This window comes from Arvicola amphibius, chromosome 4 (assembly GCF_903992535.2).
Source record: "Arvicola amphibius chromosome 4, mArvAmp1.2, whole genome shotgun sequence".
In the NCBI taxonomy this organism is placed as follows: domain Eukaryota; kingdom Metazoa; phylum Chordata; class Mammalia; order Rodentia; family Cricetidae; genus Arvicola; species Arvicola amphibius.
Window position 1 is genome coordinate 51670256 of NC_052050.1, and position 22700 is coordinate 51692955.

At 47.5% G+C, this 22700-nt stretch overlaps 1 protein-coding gene across 7 annotated transcripts; it reads left to right on the plus strand.

Moving 5' to 3' along the window:
• Positions 1-18: 18 nt before the first annotated feature.
• Cntrob (centrobin, centriole duplication and spindle assembly protein) lies at positions 19-21098 on the plus strand. Of its 7 annotated transcripts, none has more exons than XM_038327867.1 (19): positions 19-1080; positions 1815-1899; positions 2115-2199; positions 2604-2760; positions 3588-3704; positions 4006-4122; positions 4439-4537; positions 7392-7628; positions 7935-8081; positions 8853-8986; positions 11199-11324; positions 11804-11966; positions 13298-13556; positions 16077-16231; positions 17288-17342; positions 18099-18269; positions 18401-18533; positions 20290-20362; positions 20593-21098. In XM_038327867.1, exons 1-19 carry the CDS (start codon positions 799-801, stop codon positions 20713-20715), a joined length of 2718 nt encoding a protein of 905 aa, XP_038183795.1. In that variant the 5' UTR covers positions 19-798; the 3' UTR covers positions 20716-21098. The 7 variants fall into 7 exon arrangements, with proteins under 7 accessions (XP_038183795.1, XP_038183796.1, XP_038183799.1 ...); XM_038327868.1 differs by having other exon boundaries at positions 2118-2199; XM_038327871.1 differs by having other exon boundaries at positions 2136-2199.
• Positions 21099-22700: the final 1602 nt, after the last annotated feature.

Below are 22700 nucleotides of genomic sequence, written 5' to 3' on the forward strand. Positions count from 1 at the left end.
TGAGAGGCGGAGTTGCAGGCGGTGGGCGGGAGGTTGCCAACGGTTTTGGGAGCCGAGTGTCGCGTCAGGAAGGGGGGCTGGTCTTTGGTTTTTCTCTGTCGATGTTATGGGGTAGGGAGACAGCTCTCTTCATCTTGGCAAACTAGGGGCCAACTTGCTCAGAGCAGTCAGAACCAGGTGGTCGCGGTAGAGGATCCCATGCGGGCCGTGCGGGGTGGGGGGTTGCGTGTTTTCTAGGACCTTTTATAGAGCTGTCTTAGGGTAGGCTAGGGAAGAATTCTTGCGGCCCTCTGCTGTGGCTTTCTTTCCTGGCAGGGTTGGAGGAGTGGAGCAGGTGAAGTAGGGGCGGGAGGGTGGTGTGGCAATGAAGTCTTGCCTCTTTCTGCACTAAAACCAACCGAGGAACAAACATTGTGCCCGATTTGGTTTGGGGTTTGTGTTTAAACATTTTGAGTGTGAAAAAGAATTATCCAGTTAGCTGTTGCTGAAGCTGATCCGCCGCCTCCACCACTCGCTCAGGAAGGAACTTTAGCGGTGCCCTTGCGCAGCAGGTCTTCTGTCCACTACCTCGAAAGCCTTGCACATCCTCTTTACGCGACTTCCAGAAGGGATGTGTTTGCCCTCTCCATGGCCTCTGGAGCCAGTGGACACTCCTCTAACCAGAAAGCCCTGATACCCTTATTTACTGAGGCTCCACCACGGGGTCGTCTTACAAATCTCCCTTCTCCGTGAACTTATCCACAAGTTCAGTCAGGAGTTCCCAGTTTCCTGCTGTGTCCAGTTGTCTCTTCACTGCACATGGCTACAGCAGCTCCCAGCCCCAGTTCACCTCTCCAGCCGGAGGACCTCCTGAGCGATTCATCAGAGCCTCCCGGGTTGAACCAGGTGTCCTCTGAGGTCACCTCCCAGCTCTATACCTCTTTGCATCTCAGCCGACAGGCGGAGGCGACAGCCCGAGCCCAGCTGTATTTAGCTTCTGCTTCCTCGCCTCCTAATGAGGGCATAGACAGCTTGGCTCAAGAACTGAGCCGCAGCTTGTCCGTTGGACTGGAGAACAACCTGAAGAAAAAGGTGAGAGAGGTAGGTCTTAGAGATCGGGGTATTAGAGAGCATTAGCTCTGCTGTTTCAGGTTAGCTTTGCTGTGGCTTGAATCTATTATTAGATGTAAATTATCTCCTAAGTACACAGGTTTTCTTGCTCTCATCTCCTAGAAGATGCATTTGAGGGAATGGCGTGAAACAACAGATTTAGAAATTGCCATGGTTTCTAGTGTTTTGTTTTTACGTGGTCAGACATCTGCACTGTACAGTGGTTGGTGCCCTGGAAGTGGAGATTAGGTTTCTTGAACTCAAGTGAGAGCTGGGGCAATTTAAGGACAGCAGCAAAATATAAAGGTCCTCTCAGCTGGAACATTCCAGTGTGTGGCATACGAGTCATTAAACATGCCTGTTCTAGAGAAGGCAGTTGTACCAATGGGAAAGGTACCCTGATGGGCAGATAGCTTAGGTCTTCCCGGGTTGGAATCCAGTAGGGAAGCTGCGCCAGGCTTCAGTCAAGGCCTTTGCTCTACAGTTGACAGCAGTCCCCCCCGCCCCAGCTTTGTGTGCTGGCTGCTGCTTTATTCACTGGCTCTCCTTTCTGGCTTCTGTAAACGTTTGAGTTTTGGGTTCAAGGTTAAGATCTTTTTTGTTGTGTCTTAACTGCTTTCCTCAATTTTCTAAGGCCTATTGGAAAATTCTGCCCTGGCAGTATGAAGACTATAGATTACACGGGTTAAATGTGACTTCTGTGGGCTTTGCTTTTTCTCCCCTAGGATGGGTCCAAGCATATCTTTGAGATGGAAAGTGTTCGGGGTCAGCTCCAGACCATGCTCCATACCGCACGTGATACTGCCTATCGTAAGTCAGCTCCTGCCTTAGAGCTCTGGAGGAAACTGAGGTGTAGGGGCAGGAGACGGGATAGTAAGGACACAGGCCTCTGAGGCAAGACTCGAGACAAGAGAAAGCACCCATTCTCTGGGAAGGGGTTTGGGGAATGGAGGCCCACTTTTCTTCAAATGGCCTCTGTTCCTGTTCCTACTTGATCCTTACTTTGGGGTCTCTTGGGCTGCAAGCAGGGGATCCCCTCATTCCAGGAGCTGGCTCAGAGAGACGGGAAGAGGACTCCTTTGACAGCGACAGCACGGCTACCTTGCTCAAGTGAGTGCTCCTTGGAGGGTCCCTGGCCTTGGAGTTCTTGTGGCTCACTTGCTTTGTTCCACCCCCTTGTTCCCTCTCACCACTTACTTTCTAGGGAAGCCAGAAGCTCGCCCTGAGTTCTCATCTTTTTCTGTCTATTCCTTCTGGAACCTGAGCAGTAGCTATCTAGTACTTAGCTCTCTCTATCCTTAGCTCATCTTCCCCTTGAAGAATATTCTTGTTTCTGCTGTTATTAGCCCTCACTGTAGGAGCTGTGATACGGAGGAAGGAACATAGGAGCAGATCACAGGCCTCTGTGCTGCGGATAGCTCTACTTAGCACTAGCTTTATGTCTTTGGGCAAGTTCTGATGTATAAAATACCACAGTAGGATCAGTGAGTTTTGACATTATCTGTTTTGCTCAGCACCCGGCCTCTGCAAGACCTCTCTCCAGCCAGCTCAGCCCAGGCACTGGAAGAGCTGTTTCCCCGCTATACCAGCCTTCGACCAGGGCTCCCCACCAACCCTCCAGATTTTCAGGGACTGAGAGATGCGCTGGACTCAGAACTTACACGCCGCAAGGTGAGAAGCAAAGGTTTTCTTCTTTAGAAATTAGGATTCTTGGGTGGAAAAGTGGGCATGATGGTTTATAAACCTGAAGGGTGGGTCTTCAGCAAGGCCCTCAGTGACTGTCCTGTGGAGTGTGTGCCACCTTCCCTGACTCCCTCCGTAAGCTTATCACACATACACATCTTGTTGGTTTTCTTCCCTTTAAATCTAAGCTCTTCAAAGGTCAGTACTTGTCCTATTCAGCACTGGCTCTCTAAGGTCTAGAATACACCTAACACAGAAAGAAATCCCCTGTTTGTTGAATGGTCAAGAACGTCATTGGCTTGCACGGAGCTCTAGGGCTATGGGTGCCGTGGTGCTCTTTCCCTCCTTGGCTGTCGGCCTTCATGTCTGGAGGATCAGAGAGATGAACAGGAATGAAGAAAAGGCAGAATCACTGGTTGTCAGTTTTGGAACTCCCCCCATCATTTTAAATGCTGGGCTATGAATGAAAGGCTTTCTGCTTTGTGATCAGTGAGCTCCTTGGAACAGGAGTAACGTCCCACACTTTACAGTGTAGGTTGATGCTGCACCTCTGCCAAATGGTTTATAGAAATTCCAGGAAAGGGAAGAGCGTGGAAGTTAACAACCATTTCCTGAGCTAGTAGAAGAAAGTGTTTGGAGGTCTTGGGTCTTAAGATTCCTGCTCCAAAATTCCTGATTCTTTCTTTTCAAACAGTTCTGTTTTGGGGATCCAAGCTTCCTGCCTCTGGCCCATTGCTCCTTACGGATCTGAACTGTCTAGTGCTCTGTTCAGAATAAGAATGAGCAGCATCCACAGATCTCATGTTTCTTTCCAGCATTGTGAGCGCCACATTCAGGGCCTGCAGTCTCGCGTGCTAGAGTTGCAACAACAGCTAGCGGTGGCTGTGGCTGCTGACCGAAAGAAAGATATCATGATTGAACAACTAGATAAGGTGACAGGGTAGCGAGCATTGGTGGGTCTCCCCATGGAGGGCACTGTGGAGGTATAAATGGGGTAGTGGGATCTCGTTATATAGTCTTCCTTTGAGCTTTTCATGGCCATCCCTGCTCAGCCTCCCAAGTGTTGGGATTACAGGTATGAACTATAATACTCTGCTTAACCACTGAGTGTGCATGCTAACAGCAGGGAGAGATGGACAGGCTTTCTGACTTGGGAGAAGGATGTGGCTAATGACTTATAGAAAAGAGGGCAAAAGACAATTCTGAAATTCCATTTTACTTGCCTTTCTTGAGACCCTGGCTCGAGTGGTCGAGGGCTGGAATCGGCATGAGGCTGAGCGGACAGAGGTGCTGCGGGGACTTCAGGAGGAGCGCCAGGCAGCAGAACTCACCAGAAACAAGCAGCAGGAGGTGCGTGACTGGCTCATGTGGCATTAGAGCCTAGGTCTTAGACATCTAGCTGGGGAGAAATGGCTTTGGTATTAGAGTTCCCAAAAGTCTGGCCTCTGATTGTCGTTGCTGATCATCCTCCCCTCCTCTTTCCTCTACTATTACTGCATCTACTATCAGATTTATATTAGAGGTGGCTTCCCGGTTTTCCCTTCCTCATACCGTCTTCTCTTTGGTGCCATAGGTTGGTTAGTTAACACTGTGGCTTCAAGTTTACATTGCTGAAGTAGAGGCATTTTCCTCATTTTCATTGTTCTATGTTTTTCTCTCCTGAAAGACAGTAGCCCGGCTGGAACAAAGCCTGTCCGAGGCCATGGAAGCCCTGAATCGTGAGCAGGAGGGCACTAGACTGCAGCAGAGGGAAAGAGAGGCACTGGTGAGAAGGCAGCTGGCTGGTTGCAGTGGAGGAGGTGATCGTGTCTAGGGGCCTTTGGGTTGTCTGGGCGATCTAGAGGAATGTACAGTTGAGTGGCCCTGGGCGGTGCTGCTCAGGTGCATCCTCAGAACACAGTTCTGCTGGCATCCGCTAGATAGTCTACTGAGAGCAGCCCTGCCGCCAGGCCAATTGGAGAGACTGAAAATTATATCCTTATTAAAACAGTAAACCCATCTGAGGACCTGGGTGTGGTGTCTCAGGTCTTTAATCTTAGCACTCTGGAGGTAGACAGAGGCAGGTAGATCTCCATGAGTCTGAGGCCAGCCTGGTCTACATAGAGAATTCCAGGCCAGCCAGGACTATACACATACATTCTCTCTCTCTCTCTCTCTCTCTCTCTCTCTCTCTCTCTCTCTCTCTCTCTCTCTCTTTCTCTCTCTCTCTCTCTGTCTCTCTCTCTCTTTCACACACACACACACACACACACACACACTTTCCCTAGAACACTTCCCCCACTTTTTAAAAATAGTTTATTTTATGTGCATTGGTATGAATGAGTGTGTCAGAACCCCTGGAACTGGAATTATAAACAATTGTGAGCTGTCATGCTGAGAATTGAACCCCAGTCCTCTGGAAGATCAGCCAGTGCTCTTAACTGCCGAACTATCTCTCCAGCCCCATTCTCCCCACTTTTAAAAGCTAGAGGACCCTGGAATCTTAGAGCCTTACACATGGTAGACAAGAGTTCTACCGCTGAGCTACACCCTCAGTTTCTTACCCCTGAGACTCAACAGATACGTTGTGGGTTTCAGAAATTTTCTAGGTGATTTTGTTCAGTCAGGTATGGAACTCTGATCTAGGTTACATAGCCTAAAACTGTAGGATGAGACTCATTTGGGATTCCTAGAGCTGGAGTGGTCACGTGAATACCTGTGTGAGTTAGTAGCCAGCCTTGGAACGTGTTGCTTTCATGACACATGCTTACTACATGCAGATGGGTACTTGTGTTCTTACCAACTATGTCTGGCGGTGCGGGTGATGGAGCCCCTCGGCCAGCTTCTGAGGAGGCTGGACTTTTGGTTTTTTTTTGATAATGATAGTGGTAGCTATTCATTAAGTACTTGCTAGGTGCCAGACACTGCTAAATGCTTTATATACACTTTTTACTCTAGTCCTCACAAGGCAAACGATGTGATTATCTTCCTTTTACAGGTAATGGTGTGTATCTGAGGACACACAGTATGCTGGGCATGGTGGGATACACCTGTAAACACAACAGCACATCTGGGAGGCTAAGGCAAGAGGGTTGTGAGTTTAAACTCAGCCTGGCTATATAGCCAAACTGACTCAAAACCACAGAGTAAACACACATGAAAAGTAGGATTCAGGCTGAGATTTGAACCCAGGTCTACCTAATATACTTATTATTTTTATCTAAAAAAATGTCAGCCAGCACTTGAGAGGCAGAGGCAGACAGATCTCTGTGGGTTTAAGACTAGACTGGTCTACCTGCTTCCAGGACATCTAGAGCTACATAATAAGATTCTGTCTGAAAAGAAAATTAAAATTGTATTGAAGATTTCATAAAAAGCAGGGTGTTTGTATCACTGCCCACAATATGTTGTCTTCCCTTGTCCTTGTGTTCCCTTTGCAAGCTGCATGAGGTCTTCCAGCTCCTTCCACACACACCTGCATTAGTGTACTCAGTCTCAGTGTGGAAGGCCGCTGACTGGGGCATTATATAAGTTTCTCTCAAGCTGTGAGGCTACATGCCAGGAGCAACGTGCTGGGAAGGCTGTTTCTGGCTGTGAGCGGGTAACTTCTAACAGCACCCTCACTTGGTAAAGGCAAGGTGTGTCTGCTTTTAAAATAGAATATCTTTTATTTATTCTTTACCAGTCTTGCACATATAAACAATGTGTCTTGATAAATACACCCAAATCCTCACGCTCCCCTAGAGGGCCTTCAGTATGTCTCCTTCATGTTCTCCTTTTCTTTGGGGATAACCCACTTAGTCCAATTGGTGATACCTTTTCAGTTGTTGTCTGATCTCATTGGCTTGATTACCCACAGATCTTCTGCAGGTAACCATAGCTGCTGTGCTCATGAGTGCAATTGCCATTCCATGCATTCTTCCTGATGTTTCCTGAGCCTTGGGAGGGGGTTGATAAAGATATAGATGCCTCCATTTAGGGATGAGCCCTCAATAGTTAACTTGTTTGCAATAGTGTTGCCAGTTGAGTTTCCAAATTGAGTGCTTCCCATCCCAGAGTGAGAACTTTCTCTGACCAAGGTTGAGAGCTCCACAAATATATGTGTTTGAACATGAATTTAAAATTTTTATTTTATGTGTATGGTTGTTTTGTCTGCGTGTATGTCTGTGCACCACGTGCATGCCTGGTACTCACAGAGGCCAGAAGAAGGCTTCAGTTCCCCTGGAATTGGAGTTACAGACAATTGTGAGCCACCATGTGAATCCTGGTAATTGAACCTGGATTCGCTGGAAGAGCAGCTGATGCTCTTAGCCACAAAGCTGTCTCTCCAACCCTTCAACATAAATATTTAGGGGACATTTTGACATCATGTTCATTTAACAAGACAGTAGTAGTAGCTACCCACCCCCATATTCGTCAAGCTTTGGGTTTCTGCTAGGTTTACAGTACCAGGTATGCACTCCCTCCTGTGGAGCAGTGGCATGGATTTCTTACCCACTGTATTATAATCATGTGAATGAGTCAGCTGTTATGTTTTTAGTGACCATAATTCTTGACACTCACAATGTATGGGGATGGTTTGCCAGGTTGCTGGTCTTTGAGGGCATGCTAAAGAAATCGGCTTTCTCCTGGGGCCTTAGGAAGAAGAAAGGCAAGCCCTGACTCTGAGGTTGGAGGTGGAGCAGCAGCAGTGCCGGGCCCTCCAGGAGGAGCGGGATGAGGCTAGGGCTGGGCAGCTCAATGAGCGCTGCAAGCTGGAGGCCCTTCAAGTTGCTCTAGAAGAAGAAAGGCAGGCCTGGACCCAGCAGGAGCATAAGCTGAAGGAACACCTTCGGGCTCTGCAAGAGGAAGGCCAGACTCAGCTGGAAAGAGAGAAGGTAGAAGTGGTAATTGGAAGAGTAGGGAAGTGGATGCATGGGTTGTGGAAAATTACTAACTAGGATGAGATGCCAGAATATGGAGGTTAACAGGGACCAAGGACAGAGAATCAAGAGTTTTGTGTGGAAGTTGAGGGCCAGTGGGAAGGTCTGGGGACAACAGGTACATGGCAGGCCAAAGCGTGACAATAAACAGGGATGGGGAAACAGGACAGATGGGAGGAGGGAAAGATGGAGTGTGACTTGGGATCCGTAGCCAGGAATTAGGAGGTGAGGCATGCCCTGAGACTGGATTTCCCTTCTTAGGGGAACAGCCAGAGGGAGGCCCAGGCAGCTCGGGAGGCCCAGCAGCAGTTGGTCCAGCTGCAGTGTGAGGTGCGGCGGCTGGAAGGGGAGCTGGATACAGTCCGGAGAGAGAGAGACACACTGCAGCTGGAGATGAGCTTGGTCCAGGTGAGCAGCAGGTTCTTAGGGGTTTCTGTAGTTGGAAAAGCAGGTCTGAGCACATACCGTGACTTCCTGGGAATTGTGGAAGACTTGCCCATCCCAGGTATCTGGGACTTACCACTGGTTAGTTTGGTAATACTGTCTTAGACTCTACTGTTTCCTCACTGAAAGACAGTTTCCCACAATGTGGGTTAGCTTACTGTTACTCTTAGGCCACCCTGGTTTAAATCTGGGATACCTTATACTGCTGTCAGATAGTCCACCCTGACTGCAGCCTCCCCTTACACTGCCCTTAAAGAGATGATAGAGACCCACCCACTGCGTGTGCTGACTGAGCAGTTGGAAGCTTTTGTCAGACCTGACTCCAGTTGGTAATGGTCTGCTTTGTATTTATCATTATTTTATTTATCTTTTTAAAATATATAATTTGTTTTTATTTTGTGTTCATTAGTATTTCACCTGCGTGTATGTTTGTGTGAGGGCATTAGAAGCCCTGGAACTGGAGTTACAGAAAGGTGTGAGCTGCTCTGTGGGTGCTGGGAATTGAACCCCGGTCCCCTGGAAAGCAGCCAGTGCTCTCTACCACTGAACCATCTCTCTAACCCCTACTTTTATCTTTTAAAATTATTTATCATTGTATATGTGGTATGTGGGGGGGGGTAAATATGCACATGTGTAGAGGTCAGAGAACCTCTAGTTTTGCTTACATTTTCCACCGCTTAGAGGAGTAAGCTCAAACAGAATTGAGCTGACAGTCCCCTCTTCTTTTACTCCCAGGCCCGGTATGAGAGCCAGCGGATCCAGATGGAGTCAGAGCTGGCTGTACAGCTGGAGCAGCGGGTGACCGAGCGCCTGGCAGAGGCTCACGAGAGCAGCCTGCGGCAGGCCGCCTCCCTAAGGGAGCATCACAGGTACTTGGAATTTACGAGAGAAGTGTTTCTCTGGCAGCAGCAAATGTTATTAGCTTCCTGCCCATGTGCTCAGAGCCTTTTATCCTCTTCCGGTGTGACTCCTGCCATACTTTGAGTCCTGCCTGTAAGATCTTAGTCCCTCTTGGGAGAGTTCCATGAAGTGCTTGTGGGGAGGCCTACGGGATTTCTCTCCCATAAGGCATAGCCCTTAGCTGGCACTGGGGACAGGACAGTGCTGAAGTGTGTTGTCCACAGCGGCATGTGGCGAGCCTCCTTCCCATCCCAGCCTCCTCTCACCCCAGCCCTCATCCATGCGCCCTAGAAGAGCTTCTTTTTGTTTGTATTGGTTTTTGTTTGTTTGTTTATGACACAGGGCCTCACTATGTAGACCATACTGGCCTGAATTCACAGAAATCTGTCTGTCTCCTGAGTGCTGGGATTAAAGGCATGTGACACAGCACTAGGTGGAAATGCTTTCTATTATGTCATTTTCAATTAGGCATGGATTACAGTCCTGTAATCCCAGTTTGGGTGGCTGAGGCAGGAGCATTGCAAATTTGAAATGAGCCTCAGCTACACAGTGAGATTCTGTCTCAAACAAACCAAACCAACCTGATTAGCTGATCTATTGATTTCCCATAAATCCCTACTACAGCGTTGCTCCTGGGGAAGACATTTTGTAGCGTCAGCTTTATTCTAACCTGTCCCTTTTCTGTGACTGGGCCAGTTGATTGCAGCTGTCTCCCTAACCTGAACCCACAGGAATAAGGGTCCCTAAAGGTGCAGAGTTGAGTGGGAAGACAAGGGATGAAAAATGAAGCAGCAGCTGGGACCAGCAGGTCTCGCCTAAGTTGATGACTTAGTCCAAGCAAGTTTATTAAGACGTACAGCATCTCTGGGTGGGGGTGGCACACACCTTTAATCTCAGTACCCAGGAAGCAGAGGCAGGTGGATCCCTGAATTTGAAGCCAACCTGGTCTACAGAGCAAGTTCCAGGACAGCTGGGGCTACACAAAGAAACCCTGTCAAAAAGAAGAAGAAGTACAACATCTTATATACTATTTGTGGGGGTGTGGCCAAGGTCAACGGCGAGCTAAGTCAGACCGTATTGGCAAAGAGAATAGGATCCCTCAGACACAGCTGATACTTGGGGACTGATAACCACAGCCAAGGGGGAAAAGTCAGGTCCCCAGAACCTACAACCTTGACTCTTGACTGTCTGAGGAGACACTGGCTCCAAACCTAGACTGGCCTCGCCAAGTCTACAAGGACAAGGACTAAAGCTCCCTTTGTCCTTGCATTGGGCCTCTGAGAAAGTCTTAGTTGGTCAGGCTCCCCACATCTCCCCTTACCTACACACATTCTGTCTTTTTCTCGTTGATCACATCTTTCTGTTTAACAGTGGCTTTATTTTTAATTACATAGATACACACGTGTGATGTGGGATTCCTCTCTGTATGCTGTTATTACCATTGGTTAATAAAGAAACTGGCTTGGCCTGATAGAGTAGAACAGAGCTGGGGTGGGGGGGGGAACTAAACTGAATGATGGGAGAAAAGAGGCGGAGTCAGAGGGAAGCCATGGAGCTACCACCTGAGATAGACAAAGTGAAATTTTTTTTTTTACTTTTATTTTTTGGTTTTTCGAGAAAGGGTTTCTCTGCAGCTTTTTTTTAGAGCCTGTCCTGGAGCTAGCTCTTGTAGACCAGGCTGGTCTCGAACTCACAGAGATCCGCCTGCTTCTGCCTCCCGAATGCTGGGATTAAAGGCGTGCGCCACCACCGCCCGGCTGACAAAGTGAAATTTTGCTGGTAGGCCACGACCTCGTGGTGATGCACAGATTAGTGGAGATAGGTTAAATTAAGATGTAAAAGTTAGCCAATAAGAAGCTAGAGCTAATGGGCCAAGCAGTGATTTAAATAATATTGTTTCTGTGTGATTATTTTGGGGCTGAGCACCTGGGAACCAACAAGCGGCCTCCTTACAGCACACGTGTCTGTGTTTAGGTGTGTGCGGGTGAGTACAGATGCCTGTGGAGGAGACAGGGATCTGGAGTCCCACGCCGATGTTAGCTGCCCGGTTTGGGTGCTGGGAACCAGACTTAGGTCCTCTGCAGGAGCAGCACGTGGTGCACTCTTAAACCCTGCGCCCCTTTTCCAGCCCCCGGTGGCATCACCCTTCTGTCTTCTGTCTTTCCCCCCGGGCCTTCCTAGGAAGCAGCTACAGGAACTCAGTGGACAGCACCAACAGGAACTGGCCACGCAGCTGGCTCAGTTCAAGGTAGAAATGGCAGAACGGGAGGAGCGGCAGCAGCAGGTGGCTCAGGACTATGAGCTCAGGTACTGGTCTTGGGTTCCTCTTGCAATGGGTAACACCCAGATTGGGGATAACAAAGAATGGCCTCTCAGAGGATCGGGCCTCCTCTAATGTATAAATCCTTAATAACTTCAGAGGTCTGGTAGGGTGTCCTGGCTCGTGTCCTCTAAGCTCTGTTTCCTTAAAATCCCTAAGTCACCTCTTTAATGTGTGTGTATGGGGAGTATGTATATGTTCCTTTGGGTCATGTGTAGGCCAGAGGTCAATGTCAGATCAGATGTTTCCTTCACCTTATTTTTTGAGACACTGAACTTAGAACTTACCTGTTTGGCTAGACTGTCTAGCAGTTAGGCTCTTGGGATCCCTATGCTCACCCAGCACTGGGGTTCCCTATGTGCTGTCACACCCTGCCCTTACTGGGGATCCTAACTCTGGTCGTCGGGCTTCTACAGCAGACAGGCTATGAACTGAACCATCTCCCCAGCTGTTCTCTTTTCTTCAGACTGGCAAGGGAGCAAGCTCGAGTACGTGACCTGAAGAGTGGCAACCAGCAGCTGGAGGAACAGCGGGTGGAGCTGGTAGAAAGGATCCAAGCCATGCTACAGGCCCACTGGGATGAGGCCAACCAGCTGCTAAGTACCACGCTCCTGCCTCCCAACCCTCAGGTAGGCATTGCCCCAGAGAACATCTGTCCTGCTCAAATAAACTGTTTTTTCCATGACCGTAGCTCACCATACTAGCCCCAGTCCATTGGACATAGTTCGGTGATTCCAGTATTAAGACATGAATGATGAATGAATGAATATGTGATACTAGTTTGGTGAAATAATGGCTGAATTAATTATGGCAATAAGTTGTTGCTAAGGCTAGGGAGAAAAATTGCTTTGCAAGCATGAGGAGCTGACTAAACTTCACTAAAACTGATGTTAAAACCCATAGCTGGGGGGCTGGAGAGATGGCTCGGTGGTTAAGAGCACTGGCTGCTCTTCCAGAAGTCATGAGTTCAATTCCCAGCAACCGCCTGGTGGCTCACAACCATCTGTAATGAGATCTGGTGCCCTCTTCTAGTATGTGGGCATATATGGAGGCCGATGCTGTGTACACAATAAATAAATAAATAAATAAGTAAATCTTAAAAAAAAAACATAGCTGGGCATAATTGCTTGAGGGGAGGTGGAGGCAGAAGGGCTGAAGTTCCAAGTTATCCTCCAGCTTTATAGTAAACTCAAGATAAGCCTAGGCTGCATGAGGGCCTGTCTCGAAGAGCAAACACAGCAAATAGACAAACAACCCAACAAACAAAACCAAAACCAAAGTGACTGCTTGAGAACTACACTCAAGGTTGACATCTGGCCTTTACACATACGCGCACGCGCGCACACACACTGTTGCTAAGTCCTGCCCTAGACTAAAGTAGGGGCCCTCACTCCTAGTCTTTCTTCTGTTGGCATCTCTTACTTTTTTTTTATTTGTGATATGATTATTGGCTAGAATGTTTTAGAGTTAGTAACATGTATGTGGTAAAAAAAAAAAAAAAGTCTAAACAATAAAAAAAGTGTAGAGTAAAAAGTGACCTCCACCCTACCCCAGGACCCAGCCTCTGTGTCCAGGCCCCTTCCCCAGAGGCAGCATGAGCTGGTCTTGAGCGGCTCCCCTCCCCCCTCAGCTCTGTCACCAGCTGCTGCTCTATGCCTGTGGCTGTATAGCTTTGTGTGTGCCTAAGCACATATTCCTGGATACTGAAATAGTTTTCTGTATTTTATATTTATAGTGTTACAATAAATATTAAAATTCATGTATTATATAATTTGACTATAAAATTTCTGGAAATAGAATTGTAATATGAAAAACAATCAGTTTAAAATTTGATGGAAATTCAATGCTACCCAGCCTCCTTGAAAGAAATTCGAGTAGCTTGTACTCATATTCAAATGCCTGTAGTAAGACTTTGAGCCCACCGGGCTGTGATCTTGCTTTCTTTCTCTCTCCTGGGCAGGCTCCTCCCGCTGAGCCTTCTAGCCCTGGGCCTCTGGAGCCAGAGAAGGGGGAGAAGAGGACCTGGGCTATGCCTCCAATGGCTGTGGCCCTGAAACCTGTGTTGCAGCAAAGCCGAGAAGTGAGGGATGATCTGCCTGGAGTACCTTCTGTTCTCTGTAATACCTCCCCAGATCTTAGCCTCCTGCTGGGACCCCCTTTCCAGAACCAGAACTCCTTCCAGCCCCTGGAGCCCAAACCTGACATGGCTCCACCCGCAGGTAACCGAGGGCAGAAGCCACTGGTGTTTTTCCATGCATGAATGGCTTCTTTATCTAGCTTCCTTCTGATGTCTTAGCAGAAGCTCCTTCTGTAAAGGGAAGAGGATATCATAGGAATACATGGAATTCTGAGGACTGTAGTCAGAAGCGGGTGACGGCAGGAGCAGTGGCCGTGTTACCTCTCTGAGAATATATTTCTCCTGCCTGCCTTGCTCTACACCCTTGCTTCTTTCTGTAAAAGGCTACCATTCTCTCTGATCTCTCACACTAGTGGCTCTCTTTCCTATAACCTTGGCTTATGTATGGACTTGACCAGTCCTGACACTCACTCTAACCTAGGCTCTTGACACTTAATAGTTTCTTAGGTCCAGTTTGAAGAATCCAGGTGGTAGATGGTACTTACCTATTGATGTGCTGTTCCGATGGTGGCTGTCCCTGGTGTAGTGAGCTGTGACTTGATGAATAGGGTTTCTTTGTGGTTCAAACATGTTGATTGATTGTGACTTTAGAATGAAGAGTGCTGATGTTGGCAGCTTAGCTGTCAGTAAGAGTGCTTGCCTAGCACATGTGACATCCTGGGTTCAACCCTCAGCATCACAGAAACCACCTGCTGGGTCGTTTGCTGTCTCCAGCACTCAATGGGTGGAGACAAAAAGATCAGAAGTTCACGGTCATCCTTAGCTGTATAGTAAGGTGGTTTTAAAATTGTTTCTATTACTTTATGTGTGTGTTTTGCCTACATGTATATATGTGCTCCACGTGTGTGCCTAGTGCCTGTGGAGACCAGAAGAGGGCACTGAATTCCCTGAACCTGGAGTTACAGATGGTTGTAAGTCATCATGCTAGTACTGGGAACTGAACCCACATTCTATTTAAGAGCAACAAGTGCCCTTAACCACTAAACCATCTCTTTAGCCCTACATAGTGAATTTGAAGCCAGCCTGGGATACATGAAACCCTATCAGAAAAGGAAAAAAATAGTAGATCCAGGAATAGTGGCGCATTCCTGTGATCCCAGCACTTTGGAGGTAGAGGCAGGAGGATAAAGAGTCCCAGGCCTTGGCTGAGGCTGTAACTCTGTGGCAGAATGTTTGCCTCTCATGTGAGGTTCTAGGATCAGTCCCTAGTGCAGCAGAAGAGGGAAGTGTGGGCTTGGCTGGAGTAAAAGCCCTCGCTCTGTATGCACTAGGGCCTGAGTTCAGACCTTAGCACCCGTGTGAAAGCCAGTGTGTGATCATCACTGATAACCTCAGCCTCTGGGGGGCATGGTTTGTGATGGCTACTCTTGGTTGCCAACTTGACTCTACCTGGAATGAACTAAAATCCAGCAATGGCGGGCACACCTGTGAGAGATTTTCTGCTTGGTTTGAAGTGGGTGAATCCACTTGTAGTCTGGACCTTTGAAGTAGGAAGAGAGTGAGAGACACTGGGCTTGGCTTGAGCATCTGAGACTCAAAGCCACCACCAGTGACACAGTTCCTCTAATAAAGCCACACTTCCTATGGGTCTGTGGGTGCCATTTTCATTTAAACCACTACAGGGTTGGGGATGACTGAGGCTTATAATTCCAGGTTGGTTCAGTAAAGGGGACCCATGTCCTCTGGCCTCTGTACACTGCACACATAAACTGTAATTTTTTTTTTACCTTATTTACTTGTTCGTGTGTTACAGGCACATCCCTGCCATGGTATTTATGTGGAGCTATGGGAATTGGTTTGTTCTTTATATCATGTGGGGTCCAGGAATCAAACTCAGGACATCAGGTTTGGCAGCAAGTCCCTTTATTGGCTGAGCCATCTTGCAAGCTCACAAAAAAAAAAAAAAAAAAAAAAAAAGAAGAAGAAGATGGGGATTGCCTTGGATCCACTATTATCCAAGTGTGTGACCTTGAACTCTGATCTCAAATGCTGGGATTCCAGGGGTGAACTGCCACATCCAGTCTGTGGAGCTGGGATCAAACCAGTACTTCGTGTTTGTTAGGCGAGCACTCTGTTCGCCACTTCCCAGTCCTCAGAGTGTGTCTTTTGTTGTGTTGTTTAAGGAGTTTATGGTAAACTGTGTAGAGTTTAAGCGACACAACTTTCTGCTTCTGTCTGTATTTCTGTCTTAAAATTCAGCTGTGTGATATTCCAGACAAGTCCCTTCCTCCCTCTCTGGCTCTTAAAACCTCTCAGGTCATCTAGCTGTGGTGTCCTTCTTACATTTATTAATTTGTTTAAAAGATTTTTAAAAATGTGGATCTTTTCCCTGCCTTTATGTCTGTGAACTACATGTATGCAGTGTCTGTGAAGCCCAGAAGAAGGCTCTGGATCCCCGAAACTGGACTTAAGACGTTTGAGAGCATGTGGGTGCTAGGAATTAAACTCAGGTCTTCTGGAAGAACTTTTAGCCACTGAGCTAACTTCCAGCCCCTGCTCTTCTATAGCCTTTTCTTTGGGAGCATTTGGCAGGTTCGTGTCTGGAGAGACTTCTTTCATATACAGCACACGTGCATGCCAAGGCATCTGTCTCATTTTACAGCCGGACCTTTCTCTGCATTGGAGGCCTTCACCACTGACCATAGGGCAGAACGACCATTTCTGGAGGAAGACCCTGGATCTGATGGTGATGGCTCTCTAAAACCAGGGTTGCCTCCTGCTTCTCAGCTCGAAGGCCTTAAGAATTTTTTGCAGCAGGTAAGAGCGATTCTACCTAGAACTCCATTTTTCTTACCTACTGACTCATTTGTTCTGGATTAGCATCCAGTCCAGATCTGTGTCCCTCCTGCCTCAGCCTCCCAAGAACAGGAATCACAGGGTTGTCACCGTGCCTGACTGAGTCCTTGCCTTTGTCTGTATGTGTGTGTGCCTGTGTGTGGTGTATACCTGTGCTTGTGCTTGTGTGTATGTGTGTGTGTGTGTGTGTGTGTGTGTGTGTGCACATATGCATGCTTATGAGGTGTGTGAGCAAGAAGTCAGTGTCAGCTGTTTTATCCTATAGGTCCCACCCCCCCCCCCTTTATTTTTGAGACAGTGTTTCTGACTGGACCCTGAGTTGACTGCTTGGCTGGAGTAACCGACCACAAGCCCTCAGGACTAGCCTGGCTCCCTCTTCCCTCCCTCCTAAGTGCTGAGGCTGCAAAATGATTCCACCTTACACCACACCTGGCTTTTTTTTTTTTTTTTTAAAAAAAGACAGGACCTCAGCCTGGCAGTGGTGGCGCACACCTTTAATCTCAGCACTTGGGAGGCTGAAGCAGGTTGATCTCTGTGAGTTCAAGGTCAACCTGGTCTACAAAGTGAGTTCCAGGACAGACAAGGCTATACAGAGAGACCCTGTCTCAGAAAAAGAACAAAAAAACAGGGCATTACTATATAACCCTGGCTGATCTGTGACTTACTATGTAGATCAGGGTGGCCTCAAACTCACATAGATCCTCCTGGCTCCCAGTGCTGGGACTAAAGACATGTGCCACCATTGTTAGTTGTGTCTGGCTTTTATGTGGGTGTTGGGAATTGAACTCAGGTCCCCATGCTTGCTCAATATGAATTTTAATCACTGAGCCATCTCCCCAGCCATTTCTTTGCCTTTTTATTTTTAGGACCAGTTATTTATCTCAATGTTAATTTGTCTCATTCTTAGCCCATGGTTCTCCTCTGGAATTTAGGCCCCTACCCTAGACTCCCTGTCCCCTTGGGCCGTAGGTTTCCTTCTGCCAGTTTCCTAGGAGAACTTCTGTCTCATTTCCTCAGCTGCTGGAGACAGCGCCTCAGAGCAGTGAAACCCCCTCTGTTGACCCTAAGTCTGGTGAGTCCCAACTGTGAAGAATTGACAGTCTAGGATGAAGCAGGAGGTAGGACTTGACTCTGCTTTACCTGTCTTAGCATAGAAAACAAGTCTGAATTAAACACAAGGTCACAGTCGTCTTCTATAGAGAGATTTTATATACATTTATTTGAATTTGGATTCCATTTCTTCTGTTGTTGTTTGACTGTTTTTTGGGACAGGATCCATTCTGTAGTCCAGACTGGACTCAGACTTGCTGTTACTCAGATTGAACTCACAGCAGTAGCCTTCCCTGGCCCCAGACACTGGGTTTACAGGACTGAGTCACAGTGCCCGGTTTGAATTTGGGTTCCATTTCTAAATGAATTTATATTTTACCTGGTATTGTTAGAAATAGTAACTTCTGGCACTTTGCAATATATTAACAGCTAAACTAATAGAGCTAAATTTAAAAGTTCTCACTTAAATGTCCAGACACCTATGCTATAATACATAGTGATCACTGGATATCATACTTGCTATTCTTTTATTACATAAAACCTAGGACATAGAAAAATGTGATTGGAAGAAAGGATTGCCATTTTCTTTCTGAGATAGAATCTCACGAAGTCCGAGGCGACTGTGGACCCTGATCACGTTGCCTTTACTTCCCAGGCACCGAGAGTGTGGATGTGGGCCTCCATGCCGTTATATTTGTGCCAGGGACTGAACCCAGGCCTCTGAGCTGCTCTCTGTGAGCTGTGCCCACATTCATTCTTACGTCTTTCCTACTGCTAGGCTCTCGGACTGTCTCATCTTGGGAGGAAGCCCCTCAAGTGCCACGCCTTCCACCTCCTGTCCATAAGACGAAAGTTCCCATAGCCATGGCGTCTAGTCTTTTCAGGGCCCACGAGCTTCCCTCACCCCATTCACAAGGCAGTGGTCTCAACACTGGCTCCCCAGAGAGAGGTAAGCAGGCCAGGGTTTGCCAGGAAAAGAAAAGGAAATGCTTGGGATCCTTTCCTTCAGACCATTCCTAGGGAAATGGAATGAAGGCTGGGAGAGGAGCCCTCCGGTAATGGTGTCCACTCGCCTCTCAGGTACAGAGGGTTTCAACTCCCCGAGGCAGCAGATGGAAGTGTCCGAGTTGTTACGACTGTACCAGGCTCGGGGTTGGGGTGCTCTGCCTGCCGAGGACCTGCTGCTGTACCTGAAGAGGCTGGAGCATGGCGGGTATGAGCCTGGGATGGGGAGGAATTTGGGTTGGGAAGTGATCAAGCCCTGTGTATCTGCTGAGTGCAGGCCTTTGTCCTTGCGGGGGTGGGGACACAGAGGGATGAGGGATGAAATGTAGACTCACAATTTCCCCATCTCTTTGCTCCATTTCTACTGATTTTTCTTCTTAAACTCCCACCCATGTATCCGCACCCCAGTTTTCTTTCCTCTCTACCCAGAAGCTCAAAACTCAGAATCCTAGGAGTTTTTATTTATTTATTTATTGAAGATCTTCTAAAACTTTTTCCACGTGGCCCTTTTTACCTGAGAAAATCTTTTTTAAAAACAAATCAAACATTAATTCATAGTAAATCATAAGGAAATTTTCTTATTTGTTTATTTATTACATATTTTTGAGACAGGGTCTCAATGTGCCACCCTGGCTAGCCTGGAACTCACTATATAGGTAAGACTGGCATCAAACTCAGAGAGCTCCCTGCCTGTGCCTTCCAAGTGCCGGGACTAAAGGGACATATGTGAACATGCCTGCCTTGAATTTTTTTAAAATTAAAGTTAGCAACTCAGACAACAGTTTTTTAAATCAGACATGTGAATGCAACCCAAAGATATGCTAATTTGGTAGATGATGAGGAATGGCAGTGTTGGGGAGACAGCTCCTGTGGTGAAGTGCTAGCAACACAAGAGCTGCATGTGACCCCAGAACGCACAGAAAAGACAGGTGGGGTACACACTTGGAATACCCTGGGGCTCACTGGCCTGCAGCCAGCTTAGCCAAATCACTGAGCCCCAGGCCAATAAAAGACCCTGACTCAAAAACTAAGGTAGCCAAACAGTGGTGGTGCACACCTTTAATCCTTGGGCTGCTGAGGCAGGTGGATCTCTGAGTTTGAGGCCAGCCACATGGGAAGACCCTATTTCAAGAAGAATTAAGATGGACAACTCCTGAGGAGGCTGTCCGTCCTCTAGCCTCCACATGCATGCGCACATATATGTGTGTACCTGGTACACACGTACAGAAACACAGTCCTTGTTTTCTGTAATTAAACCGTTGTGCCCATGAGAGCAGAACACTCCTCTGTACAATAAGAACACTGTGATTACAATGTGCAGTAGGACCGAGTTAGAGCCAGCTGTTCCAGGCAGTGTTCGGTGTAAAGCATGTGTGCTGTGTGCTTAGCACCAGGGCTGCAGTGAAGTCTCACAACACAGCTGCATCCAGAAACACCTTGTATTCATTTGGGACTTGATTTTGAATTAAAGTTGATTGTGCCTTGTTCAGAAACCTTTCCGTTTCCAATTCTTTACCTTCATCTCTAATTGTACCTCAGTTTAAGTAACTTGGGCTCAAGCCTAAGCTGTGGTGGCGTGCACCTTTAATTCTAGCAGTCGGGAGGCAGAGGCAAGCAGATCTCTGTGAGTTTGAGGCCATCCTGGTCTACAAAAACTATTCCAGAGAAATCCTATCTCGGAAAACCGAGAGAGTGGAGGGGGGGAAGGGGGGAGGGAGAGAGGGAGGGAGGAGAGAGGGAGAGAGGAAGAGAGGGGCAGGCTTGGGTCCAGAGTAACTCATTAGGTCCTACCAAGTCTCCTCCCGCACAGTGTCCAGTTCCATTCCATTCTCATTTCTCTTTTTGTGACTGGTGATTGGACCTTATGCTGTCAGGTTGAACACTTCCGTCTGAGACTCACACTCTTAAGAGACCATGCAGAGCTATAGTCCTCACTCTCACCCTTGATCTGTTCTGTATGGCAGGACCGATGGCCAAGGGGAGCTTGTCCCCAGAAGAAATACAGACTCCCGCTTGGGTGAGATCCCCAGGAAAGAGGTGAGGGAAAGGGAAAGTCAGCCGGGACCAGGGGAGAGCAAGGCTCTTGTCTGACTGGTCCTCAGCGCTCCACACTCCCTGGCTGGCCTGCTACCCCACCTGGCTCCTCCACTTGTACCCCCCACTGGCTAGCACATGCGCCTCCTTCCCTGGGCTCACTGCTGGGGCCCTTCTGTGGGGGAAGTGAGGGTATATAACGATGTCTTTTCTTCTTTCCCCTCGGTTCTCAGATCCCCTCCCAGGCTGTCCCTCGACGCCTGGCTTCAGCCCCTAAGTCTGAAAAGCCTTCACGGAAGAAAAGTGGGCATCCTGCCCCTAGCAGCATGAGGAGTAGGGGAGGCATCTGGAGATGAGCCCCGCCTTTCTCCCCACTTTGTTCTCCCTCTTTCACCAGTCATGTTCATAAATGCTCCATAGTCTCTGTCTGTATTAGAGGACTGGGAAAATGGAGAATTTGTAGGAAGCTACTTTGTAAAAAAAAACCTTTAAAAATACTGTTTGAGTATTTTTAAAAAGTATCTTTGTTATTTCCTATGAGAAAATGTATGGAATCTTTGATGTGTGACCAGAAGGATGAGTGGGCTGGGTTCAGTGTCTGCTTGCAGTAGTTAACCGATAGTAGCAAAATTATGAGTGGCTTTTTTTTAAAATATACATTTTGTATTCTAAAATAAGTATGTATTACTTGGGTAATCAAAAACTTATAAACTTAATAAAAGTAAATTATTGTGTAAAATGTTTGAGAGAAACTTTTTATGCTGGGGGAAAGTTTTGTCTTTTAAAACGTTTTAGATTGTTTTTATGTGAAATTTAATTGTTTTCTGTTTTCGAGACTAGGTTTTTCTCTGTGAAGCTCAGGCTACCTGCAAATATATAGCCGCCATCCCCTCCCCCCCCCACCCGCTGCATACTTGTTGGGTTACAAGCATATGCCAATGTGCATGGCATTTCTGCTTTCTAAGATCATATGATTCTTTTGGGTGGCACTGGGGATTCAGATTCACAGGCCCTGTCCAGCCAATAGACTTGTTTGCACAGTAAACTCAACAGCTCTAAATCACATAAATAAGCCAGGCAGTGGTGGCACACACCTTTAATCCCAGCACTGAGGAGGCAGAGGCCAAGAGGATCTCTTGAGTTTGAGACCAGCCTGGTCTACAAAGCAAGTTCCAAGACAGCCAGGGCTATACAAAGAAACCCTGTCTTTAAAAAACCTAAATAAATAAATAAAACATTTAAATAAATTCTGACAGTCATTTTCAAAACCTTCCATCCTCATGCTCACCAACATGAACAAGGAGAAGCTGTTAGGGACTGTGAAATAACAGCTGGCCAAGGTGACCTGTGCCTGTAATTTTAACACTCAGGAGGTTTAGGCAGGAGGATTGCCACGTTTGAGTTCAACCTGGGTTACCTAGTTCCAGGCCAGCCTGGACTACAGAATGAGAATCACCTCAAAAACTAGCAGAATGAGGGGCTGGAGAGATGGCTCAGTGGTTAAGAGCGCTGCCTGCTCTTCCAAAGGTCCTGAGTTCAATTCCCAGCAACCACATGGTGGCTCACAACCATCTGTAATGGGGTCTGGTGCCCTCTTCTGGCCTGCAGGCATACACACAGACAGAATATTGTATACATAATAAATAAATATTTAAAAAAAAAAAAAAACTAGCAGAATGAAACTTCTTAGTTGAGGCACCAGTCTTGGTGGTTAAGCCCAGAGTTAAAGAGAGTAGAAAGCAGGCAGTTGGAGTCAGACTGAAAGAATGCTGGAAGGCCTGCCGGCAGCGCTCTGCACCCCTGCACAGTGGTGATGCAGGGGCAGACCAGCCACTCGGGGCCCTGGAGGAACAGTGCGCTGGCTCCTCTTTGACCCTGAGTTATTTGATGCCCTCCAGCATAGCCATGCCGGTGGATAGCTTCACACTGTGAGTACATTTGTTCTGTCCCCTGCCACCTGGGCTTCCTCAAGGGGCAGGGGATGGGAGCAGATGTGTGGCCCTGCTCATTGCCATCTAGGCTACTGGGTCCTCAGCTTGGCTCAGGACTTCTGATGTGTACAAGCAAGGAAATAAGAGGCAAATGGCTACAGGGACAGCACCAGGCTCGGGCTTCTCTTTAGACCCACCTTTAGGAATGTTTAGTTCCACCAAACTGATCTGTTGGCTGAACTAAATAAATAAGAGTTGGTTTGACACTTTTTAAAAATATTGGCAAAATGAACGTTCAGTTCATAGCTCATTATCTCCAGACTCCAGCCTGCCTCCGTCAGCCAACATGCCCTACATTTTTCTTGACGTGCAGGCTGGAGATTATGTCCCTAAAAGAGCTCACAGAGAGA